At 40.3% G+C, this 12603-nt stretch overlaps 2 protein-coding genes across 3 annotated transcripts; both read right to left on the bottom strand.

Moving 5' to 3' along the window:
- On the bottom strand, positions 1 to 4309 carry st6galnac6 (ST6 (alpha-N-acetyl-neuraminyl-2,3-beta-galactosyl-1,3)-N-acetylgalactosaminide alpha-2,6-sialyltransferase 6; the record flags this gene model as incomplete). 2 transcript variants are annotated; one of them, XM_042218785.1, is given in 6 exon segments in its annotated part: positions 1 to 305; positions 386 to 493; positions 576 to 988; positions 1907 to 2107; positions 3673 to 3764; positions 4132 to 4309. In XM_042218785.1, coding segments are annotated over 5 exon segments (933 nt in total). In that variant the 5' UTR covers positions 3697 to 3764; positions 4132 to 4309.
- Positions 4310 to 7438: 3129 nt separating this feature from the next.
- On the bottom strand, positions 7439 to 12041 carry st6galnac4 (ST6 (alpha-N-acetyl-neuraminyl-2,3-beta-galactosyl-1,3)-N-acetylgalactosaminide alpha-2,6-sialyltransferase 4). The gene is made up of 5 exons (XM_005917243.3): positions 11691 to 12041; positions 11448 to 11594; positions 10478 to 10887; positions 9441 to 9548; positions 7439 to 9322 (listed from the first exon to the last, which is right to left on the bottom strand). Exons 1-5 carry the CDS (start codon positions 11700 to 11702, stop codon positions 9136 to 9138), a joined length of 864 nt encoding a protein of 287 aa, XP_005917305.1. The 5' UTR covers positions 11703 to 12041; the 3' UTR covers positions 7439 to 9135.
- Between the last annotated feature and the right edge of the window lie 562 nt (positions 12042 to 12603).

Here is a 12603-nt window from a genome sequence, read left to right as displayed (position 1 = left end):
TTTTTTTTTGGTTTTTTTAAAGAGGTCTCATCCAGGGGGAAGTTCCAATGAAATCAAACCGATAAAGCTCATTTGTGCACCTGTTAACTCCAGAGAAAAGTCTTCAGAAAAGTGCTTTTTACCATTTGGGATGAGTGAAGCTGATGTTGTACTGCTTTCCCCAGCGTGCAAACACCTGTTTCTCTGTAATAAAGCGATGGTGGTTTCCTCTTCGGCTACTCTCGTGCTGGATGTATGTTACACATTCATCACCGCCCCTGGGCTTGTAGTAGTGGTATGGCATCTTCTTGGATCCAGATTTTCTTCTGGAAAAACAGATTGATTTCTTTATTGGTTAACTGGTTTAAATTCCCTGTAATGGGTTGAAGTCAAAAGTTATACTTACCCACAGTGATTGGGTGGAACCATCCCATATACTTTGATATTATCACATATTTCAATGGCTATGACCATTGTGAACCAACCTGTGCTCAACCACGAGTGAGATTTTTGTCTGAGAAGAAAAAATAAACATATAGGAAAATATCGTTTGGTTACATTTATCAAAACATTTTATAACCACCCTTAACACTCACCGGTCACGTCCTGTCTCTCTTTGGAACAGGCTGTCAAATCTGCGCATTTTGCTCGGTGTGACAGTGAAACAAGAGAAGTCTCTGTAGGTCATGCTGACTCTCTGGATCAATCTGTACAGGGTTCCTTTGGCATCTTTCCCAATCTTGTTTGGGGGTCCCCAGAAAATGATCACTGGGTGGCTGTCTGTATGTCGTAGGAATTCATTAGGTCTCCGGACCACCCTGAACACACTGGAGTGGGCTACCACCCTCAGAGTGGTCCGGTTCCCGACGTCAGATTCATACCCCGTCGTAGGGGCGTCGTTCATGCGGATCACACATTCGGTGCGGTCAATCTCGTCTCCCGCTCGACTACCCAAGACGTGGCTGGAGCTCGTCACCAGTGCACACTCATGACAGTGCATGGTCATACTCTGAAAAGAAGCACAAGATGGAGCTTTTTAAGATAACATATTAAAACAATAGCTGTCCGCAACAGTGGTGTGGTGTCTATATTTTACCAGTTTAAGTGCTGATTTAATTTTTTTTTAAAAACCTAAAAACACTAAAACTAAATGCTAAATCCAGCTGACAATGCTCATAACAATGATAATAAGTTAATATAGACGTTTTCAGCAACACGGGTCATGCAAATGTGTGTGGGTTTAGCCACACATAGTCTATGATAACGTCCATGTATCTGCCCAGTCTTAACAACTACAGCCCAGTGTATTAGGCAGGGTTATCACTATATCAGATTCTCGCTACCTGATTAAAATAATAAACTTTATTGACATGCAGTATAAGAAAAAAACAATAAGGGTTTCTTTCAGGGAGTTTCCGGGTGTTTTTAGCTCTGATCACATTATAACGGTTGGCAGTGGGACAATTTGGAGGCAGTGCACCTTATCCCAAGTCTCTAACTTCAGATTGGGTTGACATCCCAGTCAATGTAGTTTTTTCCTGAAGAGGAAAAAAGCAACATTTTTTCTTTACTATTGGCTGGTTCAGGAAGCCACCCCTATGCACAAATAAAACTCAACTTGGATATAGTGTTCACAGGACAGCCTGAGCTGGGCCCAGTTTAATGACATCCTGTTACAGCTTCTTCCAAAATACATATTAGTAAATTACTTCAGCAGCATTTGATGCACTCCATTTTGTCTCCATACCTTCACAGGTATTTAGAATAAAACACAAGATTATATATCCAAATGAGTGTCGCAGTCAGTCTCTAAAACTAAATTAATTTCACTCGCATTACCAATCGGGAAACTGGCTCTATATTGATTTCTGGTTCAAAGTTCACTTATAGTTCCAGCTTTAACTTTGAGTGTTTGTGCACAACCTACTTTGTTCCCATAAACTGGCACATAGCCGTCTTTTCCTGTCCATTTCCTCAGGTCTGTGGTCTTGGTGGCATGGTTGGTAGCCACATGGAAAGAAGCGTAGACAGCATCGATGCTGCTGTTATTGTTGGAGCTGTACAGGATGAAGAGCGTCATCAGAATGAGGATGGCAGCAAAGATCACCATCTTGTGGCTCTGTTGTCCCTGCAGAGTAAAACACAATGGTGCAATATACAGAAAAACATTTACTAACATGGAAACTAGAGGCAATACTTTTACTTTTTATTGGATTAAGAAAGGACCATGAAAACCACAGTGTGTGAGAATGCAGCAGCAAAATTAAATGTTTTAAAAAAAAAAGTGAAACTGCACACAACCACGTTATTTTAGATTTTAATACACAAAAAGGCAAGCTCTAACTGGCCCTGATTCTTGCTATGAGTGACTTAGTGTAGGCCTAAATCATACACAGTGTAACAAAAAGATGTTTTAGTGGCCCCATCTGGCATACTTGCATACATGCAGAGTGAGACAAAAGCTGACATAAAGTTGTTTCCTGTGTACAAACAAACTGTTAATGGAGAGGCAGCAGCTAATGAGGCTAACCCTCAAAACAAACATGCTCACTGTCTGAGCTACTCACCACCGGCTGACCACTGAGTGTCTGCATGATGCAGCTGACTGACAGCATGAAAATAGCGGCCTGTGACATGCCAAGAAAGTGGTTGTTTCCCAAAAAATGGCCGCCAATATTAAAACTGGCGGAAATCACTTGCTGAACTATAATATGTCAAACATCTTGAGGCATGCCTCTCAACTCTTTAGGCACTACCAAAGCAGGTCATCTCTTTGCTTCATGTATAACCCTTTCGTAAATCCTGTTGACTACATCCTTTTTACTAATATAAACAAAGATATTAGATAAGAAAAACACATACAGCCACAAGTGACTGCTTTTTAGCACCAGCTGCTGCAGCATCATCATCATAAAGCTGCTGGCTGACAGGCTGATCGACCGGCTGATCATTGCAGCATTATCATATGTCACATCTCCCAGAGTGACATACCACTGACCACTTATGAGTTTTTTTTCCTCTTTCTATCCAGGTATGCTTTTACTACACTGTCAATGTGATTGGGATCATTGTCACGTTAATAAAAATGAAGCCACAGTCAATCAAATGCTTTACAAATAGTACTGCTTCGTCGAACACACTCTGATCGTAGTTTTCTGTATTACTAATCAGTTTTTATCAATTTTGTTAAAATCCCAAACTCCACTGGCTGAAAAACAGCCCCAAACCATGACAGAACCACCACTGTGTTACACAGATGGCTGTAGAAAAGGGGTGGGCAACTCCAGGCCTCAAGGGCCCTGCAGGTTTTAGATACCACCCTGTGTCAACACACCTGAATCAAATGATTAGATCATTACCAGGCCTCTGGACAACCTCAAGACATGTTGAGGAGGTAATTTAGCCATTTAAATCAGCTGTGTTGGACACATCTAAAACCTGCAGGACACTGGCCCTTGAGGCCTGGAAGTTTCCCACCCCTGCTGCCGCTCATGGTTTCCCGTCAACTGAAGCTCCATATGCATCTCTCAGGTCTTTGTGCCAAAAAGTGCCAGGGACAGAAATGCTCTTGATGACCAGCAACCTTCTAGCCATCAGTCGAAAGTCACAACAAGTGCCTGCACTTTTTAACAGTACTAACAAAGATACTAAGGGCAAGAGGTATGGTGCCACCACACCCTCTAAAGGTCTTACCTTGCCACCCAGCCTGAGCCCCATGCTTCCTGATCAGTTCCAGCACACGGACTGTAATTGTCTGTCATCATACCTAAACAGGAAAAGGTAGACTAAAATAGACATGCACACAAATTCATCCCACTTCATTTAAATGGCGCCACTCGTAGTGATATTATAGTTAGCTGTAATTAGTCTAATAGCATGTTTAGACACGTAAGTATTTACAGGCTATGTGCTAGTGTACCTAGCAGCCGTCATACAGCTGCTAGGTACACCTGACAAATGTTAAAGCCAAATATTACACATTTTGATACAAAAACACCATCTTAAATGCGCAACCGGCCGCTTTCCGCGGGGTTACGCTTTTCTTTACTGGTTATTCTTAAGAGCAGCGTCCGGCTAACGGTGCTAGCATATCAATGAAGTTGACGGGTGATAATGGGTTAACGGGGGCCCGTAATGGTCCGGGTTTTTTACCTTTTCATGGTCTGTTTAGCCTCCGTTAACGCTCTCCCTCGTTTCTCTCGTGCCTATCTTCCTGCACCACTTTCTGACGTCATTGCCCCCGTCCTCTCTGTGTGCCTGCAGAGCAGTGAGCACAGCTGCGGACTCCGGAGCTCATAAACAAACGTTGCTACGGTAGTTTCCAGGATGTAGCCTGACATCGTCACAGATATGTCCTTTGTAATCAGGTTTTATTTTATGTCTGTTTCTGTTATTGTTTTCAGTTCATTTTAGTTTCACCAAGTTTTAGTCTTTTAAATGCCGCTCCATATTCCATAAATTAAGTAACAGATAATATGCATTGCACAAAGTCTACACAAAGCTTTGTGAAGACAGTTGATTAACAGGAAAGTAGAGAACACAACCCAGGTTGCCAGTATTATCTAAAACTAATGTGTTAAACATTTTGAAACTGAAATCAGGTAAGGAAGCATCTAAACTGAGGCACAACAGCACAGAGCTTTAAATAAAGGCAAACAACAATCTCACATCAACTGAGGGAGTTCTTCAGCCTTAAAAAACAGACAATAGTACAGAGATGAGTAACTGCTGACAGCCTCTAGGTGAGTGAGGCCACCTAGACACAGGAGGAATCCCACCTCTGAAACAGACAATCTGAGTCCACCCACTCCAACACTGATTCAGATCAGATTTGTCATTGAAACCTACCTGATGAAGCTTTGCTGCATGTGTTTATTCAGACCTGGGATGTCTGCATAATTGTGAGTCATCTGCCTTTGCAGTGTAATGAGATGTATTGTAATATCTGTCCCAAATTTTCCAAATCTTACCTCTAACAAAAGGCCTTATAATAATAATAATTAACAAATTAAACTAATGAAAGCCAAACTAAAAGTAAATTCTTTATAAATAAAACTGAACTGAAATAACTACTTCTACTCTGGGAACTAATGAAGTAAAATGAATTGAAAACACAAATCCAAGACAAAATAACAATAACATAAAATAAACTATAAATTGAGATTCATGGGTAAGTGATCTATGTGGAGTGTCAAATTTGTTTAGCGTTTCTTTTTGGGTTTTTATTTTTATATGAATCTTCATAACTTTTTCAATTCTGGGGGGAGCATAATGGCATGAAGTGACACAAATTTAGACACGAAATTAGTTGATTTCCAGCCAGACACAACTGCCCTCTGAGAGAAATACTAAATGGCCTTTGCCTCTTGTGCTGATTATTAAGCTAATTTTGAATCTGTGACAAAGTTCGGCACAAGTGAAGAGTCTCACTTTCCTCACTTTTCATTTCTTTAGTTTAGTTTCAGTTTAACACAGAAGGCTCCTCTTTGAAACATTTTCTGTTCCCCACAATCCCTATGCTACAGTGGGGCAAAAAAGTATTTAGTCAGCCACCGATTGTGCAAGTTCCCCCACCTAAAATGATGACAGAGGTCAGTAATTTGCACCAGAGGTACACTTCAACTGTGAGAGACAGAATGTGAAAGAAAAATCCATGAATCCACATGGTAGGATTTGTAAAGAATTTATTCGTAAATCAGGGTGGAAAATAAGTATTTGGTCAATAACAAAAATACAACTCAATACTTTGTAACATAACCTTTGTTGGCAATAACAGAGGTCAAACGTTTACTATAGGTCTTCACCAGGTTTGCACACACAGTAGCTGGTATTTTGGCCCATTCCTCCATGCAGATCTTCTCGAGAGCAGTGATGTTTTGGGGCTGTCGCCGAGCAACACGGACTTTCAACTCCCCCACAGATTTTCTATGGGGTTGAGGTCTGGAGACTGGCTAGGCCACTCCAGGACTTTCAAATGCTTCTTACGGAGCCACTCCTTTGTTGCCCGGGCGGTGTGTTTTGGATCATTGTCATGTTGGAAGACCCAGCCTCGTTTCATCTTCAAAGTTCTCACTGATGGAAGGAGGTTTTGGCTCAAAATCTCACGATACATGGCCCCATTCATTCTGTCCTTAACACGGATCAGTCGTCCTGTCCCCTTGGCAGAAAAACAGCCCCATAGCATGATGTTTCCACCCCCATGCTTCACAGTAGGTATGGTGTTCTTGGGATGCAACTCAGTATTCTTCTTCCTCCAAACACGACGAGTTGAGTTTATACCAAAAAGTTCTACTTTGGTTTCATCTGACCACATGACATTCTCCCAATCCTCTGCTGTATCATCCATGTGCTCTCTGGCAAACTTCAGACGGGCCTGGACATGCACTGGCTTCAGCAGCGGAACACGTCTGGCACTGCGGGATTTGATTCCCTGCCGTTGTAGTGTGTTACTGATGGTGACCTTTGTTACTTTGGTCCCAGCTCTCTGCAGGTCATTCACCAGGTCCCCCCGTGTGGTTCTGGGATCTTTGCTCACCGTTCTCATGATCATTTTGACCCCACGGGATGAGATCTTGCGTGGAGCCCCAGATCGAGGGAGATTATCAGTGGTCTTGTATGTCTTCCATTTTCTGATGATTGCTCCCACAGTTGATTTTTTCACACCAAGCTGCTTGCCTATTGTAGATTCACTCTTCCCAGTCTGGTGCAGGTCTACAATACTTTTCCTGGTGTCCTTCGAAAGCTCTTTGGTCTTGGCCATGGCGGAGTTTGGAGTCTGACTGTTTGAGGCTGTGGACAGGTGTCTTTTATACAGATGATGAGTTCAAACAGGTGCCATTCATACAGGTAACGAGTGGGGGACAGAAAAGCTTCTTACAGAAGACGTTACAGGTCTGTGAGAGCCAGAGATTTTCCTTGTTTGAGGTGACCAAATACTTATTTTCCACCCTAATTTACGAATAAATTCTTTACAAATCCTACCATGTGAATTCATGGATTTTTTTTTCACATTCTGTCTCTCACAGTTGAAGTGTACCTCTGGTGCAAATTACTGACCTCTGTCATCATTTTAAGTGGGGGAACTTGCACAATCGGTGGCTGACTAAATACTTTTTTGCCCCACTGTATGTTATACTGGAAACTTAAACAACAACAGTATATACTTAGGACATGCAGTCTATGAGTAACACATTTGGATTTATGCACTTTATCATCCCTTTAAAAGTAATGTTTTATTTAATCCTGTATTAACAAAATGGAGGTATTTTATACAATTTTAAAATAACAAAAGCTAACAGAAGTGAGCCAATCATCTTTCACATCCGCACACTGACTAATCGGATATTGGTGAAAGCACCAAGGGTAGACAAAGAATGTCCAAAGCACTGAACTGAATTCAGATGCACATATTCAAGTAAACAAGACTCTGAAATCCAAACTCGCACATACAAACAGAAAGTGTTCTTTAGCAGGTTTATTCATGATAACACTTATCTCACAGTGATGAGTGTTTACATTCAAGTTTGTGCCTTCAAAGGTTTTTGTTTTTTTTCCTTTTACCATATACATGGACTTTGGCTGCTAAAACACAAGTAAATTTAAACACTTCATGTCTGAAGTACACATCATAGTAAAACGCTTCCTCACTAGTGCAAATACTGATGCAGTCTCTGTAATAAGCCACCAAATAAGCATTATGCAACTGAAAAGGCGGTGCTATGTTTTTAATAGTAACAGGCAGCAAAATATAAATGGTAAAAAACTTTAAAGATGAAATTCAGTATTAAAACAAGACAATGAGTCTTCCTTTGCTCACAATTGTTCATTCAAATGTAACATTTTGTCACACACCCTAAAGGGTTTTTTCAGTTTCCGTGAGTGTGAGCGAGTATGTGGCCACCAAAGCAGATGTGAAAACAGCAAACTGCAGAATCACAAGTTCAACGGCACCACAGAAAGACCTGAACACGTTAATGCACATTCAATGAAATGTTGCCACTTCGAGCATTTTAACACTGTAACTCGCCCATATTGTTACAGTTACTGTGTTAGCAACAAATGCAAGCATAAAGCTTTCAGTAGAGAGCTTACAGCATAACAGCAAGAGGTTTTTACAGAAATAAACACCAACTTCAAGTTGCTCAAATATGCTTATTTGTTGAAAAAGTTCAAATGAAATGCAACACAAAGGCTTGTCTGAAAACAGCTTTCCTTTTAAAATGTCCCGAGGCCATAAATACACTATTACCTCAACTGTGCTTTAATGCTGAATCGGCATTGTCATCTTTTGATCACGATCATGGACCAAGAGCGTGTAAAACAATAATAGAAGAGCTGAAGGGATTAGTCATTATTTGTTCTAATCAGCTGGATTTTCTGGTGGTTGACTTTCTTATAATAAGTTATCTTTCATACAAAAATGCTAAAATGCCACTATCTTATGCGTGTTTAGATTTCTGTGATGGTAAAGTAAGTGCCAGTTATTTTCTGACAATTTGTTATCGATTCAAAAGCAGCATTAACCTAATTGTGACCCTACATAACTATAGGCTGTATATAAAAGATGGCCATGATGGCATAGTCATCATGACACCCATTGGTTAGTGAGGTTCTTAATGAGAAACCACAAAGTAAAGCTTAATCTAATTACTGTCTGTTTTGACTCTGAGGAATATAATTTATAAAATCAACATGTTATATTCAGTAAAACCTGAAACTGAGACCACAAACTCATAACAAGGGTTGAAGGGCTGTTTTCGTGTAGACTTCTATTAAACCAGATGAAACCAGATGGGTCGCCCCCTGCTGGCCATTTGAAATGAAGCACCTTTAAAGAACATTAGCTTTTTTTAGCTAGGTATATCTTTTATATACAGTCTGTGTATATAATTATAATGCACTTTCTGTCTCAAATGAAATGTATATAATTGCAGCTTTATATTACACAGGCCAGATTGAAGCATGAAGTAAAAAAAACTGTGCAGAAAAGAGCAAAAGTCAAGGCACAGTTATAAAGAATCTAAAAGCAGCTTTGGTATTGACAGGTTTTAATTTATGGTGTTGTGTTTTAATATGTTTTTTTCTTGTAGTCCTACTGATCTCTGCAATACCGAGGGGCCATTATCATTTGTTACCAATAAAGCTTAATCTCATTCTTCAGAGGATCCAGGAGGGGTGTTTAAACTCTATCCTGTGGCGTGCTGCCCATTTGGCATAGATGGCTTTCTCAGTGATGAAGCGATGGCCTCCACGTTGGGTGTGCTCATGGACCTTGTACATCTTGCACTCATTGATTCTGTTTTGTTCATAATAATGGTAGGGAACAACACTGTGATTGGCTCGGCTGTTGACAGGAGGGAAACAGTAGGTCACTAAAGATAGTAATAAGCCACTGTATGTACATAGAATATATACACACATAGAAAAAAAAGATGGAGCTTGATTATGGATCATAATCTCACCTGCAGTAGCCGTCATCAATCATTCCATAAACATGGATGCTGTCGCACATTTCTATGGCCAGAATCATTGTGAAGAATCCAGTGCTGAGAAACGCCCCAGTTTTCATTCTGAGTGCGAAACACAGAATATTTGTTCTTCCAAAAAAAGTTTTGCAAATTCTTACAAATTCAAAAATAAATCCTACAACTGGCACCAGTCATAATCTACACATTAGATCATAACTGTTTATACACTGTACAGAAGAGGGAAGTAATTATTTAATTTCCTGTTGAATTTGTAGGTTTGCTCATTTTCCAAAAGAAAGAGAACAGCCTCTATTTTTATGGTAGTTTCATTTTGATGGAGAGAGACAGAATATCAACCACAAATCCAGAAAGAAAAACACATAACATTAAAGTTAGAAATTGATTTGCATGTTATGGAGTGAACTGTATTTGATCACTAAGCAAAACATGAATTAGTACTTGGTGGAGAAACCCTTGTTGGCAAACACAGCGGTAAGATGTTTTGTGTAGTTGGTCACCATGTTTACACAAATCCCACACTGGATTACTTATTTTTATTTCCTCCACTGTATTTCTTTTTAGAGACCCTCATTTCCTCAAGAGGTTTTGCCAGTAGCCAGGCTGTCATTGTGTAAAGAACGTCCTCAGTAAATGACTGACCTGATTAAACAATGGGAACACTGAGTAGCTTCACCCCCTTGTGGTAAAAAATGGTATTACATAGAACCCAGCCCAAGCCCAGCTTCAATTGATCTCTCTCTGACGCTCACATTTTTGGAGTTCAGGTTATAGCAGTTATTTCCTCACATTCTAACTGTAATTCATTTAAGAAAAACTTAAACTTTGAACACAAGAATTCACAATAACTTCCTTTAAAGTAAGGTATCAAGATTTAACTGAGTTGATTTAAGGCTGAAATGGGTAAATTATATTTTCACCTTTAATATTTTGAATTAGAGAACAAAGTTATACAGTGTGTAAATGGCTACACTTTCTATTTGTACAACTTACGAGTTAAACTCCTACCGTACCTGTTTTTTCCCGTTTCGTTCTGAAACACCCCGTCACAGTACTCAATCTTGTCTTTCGTCACAGCATACATTCGGACATTTGGATATTTTTTTGCCATTTTCAGGAGGGCATTGAAGATGTGTCCTTTGCCATCTTGCCTCATGTTCCTTTCAGGACCCCAAAACACATATGTGGTCTCTGCTGACTGCTGGAAATAATACTGCTCATTTTTTACCAGCAGGGGAACGCTGGTGTGAGACACAACACGAACGGTGGTGCGCCTCCCAACGTCTTTCTCAAACCCCTTAGTGGGCGCGTTATTCATCCGGATCACACACCCGATTTTGTCTATCTCCTCTCCGGCGCCAACTCCGAGCATCTGACCTGAGCTGGAGACCAAGGCACACTGACTACAGTTGATGTCCAGTATCTGTGGAGAGAAAAGGGGAAAGATGAGAATTTTTTAGGCTGTGGTTTGTGCACATAAATCAGTAATTGGATGGTTATAGCTCAGCTGTTATTCCATCGTAATTACAGAATGTGCTTTCATAAGGTTTTGTGTTGGGCTAATTAAAATAGACGAAATCAGAATTTTAGGTCAAACATGTCTTGCTGGGAACAATCGTAATTGATTATATTATTTACTGGGTTCAGCTGTAGACTCTGGATGTGCAACTCAGGACTTTCACAGACTTTTTCCAAAGCCACTCCTTTGTTCTTTTGTGGTACGCTCTAGCTTTTTGTCTTGTTGAAATGCAAATGTATTCACAGTCTGACAGAAATACTACAGATCTGTAGTAATGGTTTTCACCCTAACACACACAAATACAATCAACAGAGACTGACAGTTGCATGCCTTTGTTATTTAGGTTAAGGAATGCACTGTATAATTAATATGAGTGGCTATCAGTTTTCACGGTCACCATGAACTAACGGAACCAGACCTCTGTAAGCTTTTTTTTGTGTAACCCTACCCTCCTTGTGTCTCACCTGGTCCATTCTGCCGGGCTTGATCCTCTTGTAGCCCTCGAGTCCCTTCCTAGCCGCAGCAGGTGATGGGCCGTCCCGTATCATCACATGTCCAACCCAAAACAACAGAGGGAGGCTCAGGGTGAGCAGGCAAAGCCAGCGAAGCATCTGCACAGGCGGATAAGATGTAGGAAATGTTAGGGTAGTGCAGCTCCGCACACATTATTAGCGATCGGATGGGTTAAATAAGCAAGTGACTCTTACCAGAACGTTCATATCAAGGCCTTCGGCAAACCCCTGCTTCCAATCGCCCGGACGACACTCATTTTTCACGCCGACTCGAGAGAGACATGCCCAGTCAGCCACCGTCGATTCATGATCACAAAGGTTCCATATCAAAAGATTTTTAATTGCCTTTCCAGATCTGTCAAATTCCAGTATCCGTTTCTTTGTGCGGTTACTTTCGTTTTCATCACGTAGCCGACCACATTATTCTAGTCTTATTTGCACCATGTTTACATCAACTATCATCCGAAATCTGCAAGCTGCCCGTTTCTTCCCCAGCTTTGTTGACACAGTACCCTACAAACAATTCCTAGGACCCGCCTTGTAAATTATAACGTAGCCCGTCTTTACAGAATACGGCTTCCGGCGCCACTATTTCGCAACAAACTATCACCGGAACAAACTTGATTAAAAAACATTACTTACCAGAAATAACTGTAACTGTAATAACAATAACTATAATAACTATGAATTTAACTATATAAACAATGATGGTATACGTTTTTATTGTTAGTATTTAAATTCATATAATGACATTAGACATGCGGAGGGTAATCACTCCTTTATTATGAAAGAAACATGCCAAAACCGGAAACAGTCTTCTCAATACTTTTGGTTACTTTAAAATAGCCGTCCATGCGACGTTCCAGTACCCCTCGTAAATTTTCTTTCCCAATTTATAAACATTATTTCAGATGGTTAAACTACGCCGTCTCAATACTTTTTCTCGTTATACTATTCTGGTAGCCTGACTCCAATGTTATGGCCTTTAGCATATAATTAAGAATATAATTATTCAATAAACGTAACCCATTTCTGTCCCTTTAGCATTGTTTTTAATTATCAAGTATATACACCGCCTTGAACTTTCTAGCAGTATTTCCCTTCTGTT

This window comes from Haplochromis burtoni, unplaced genomic scaffold (assembly GCF_018398535.1).
Source record: "Haplochromis burtoni strain Fernald_Lab_line unplaced genomic scaffold, NCSU_Asbu1 Contig_23, whole genome shotgun sequence".
NCBI classification, from domain to species: domain Eukaryota; kingdom Metazoa; phylum Chordata; class Actinopteri; order Cichliformes; family Cichlidae; genus Haplochromis; species Haplochromis burtoni.
Note: the sequence above shows the minus strand (reverse complement) of the source record. Positions and strands in the feature narration are given on the sequence as shown.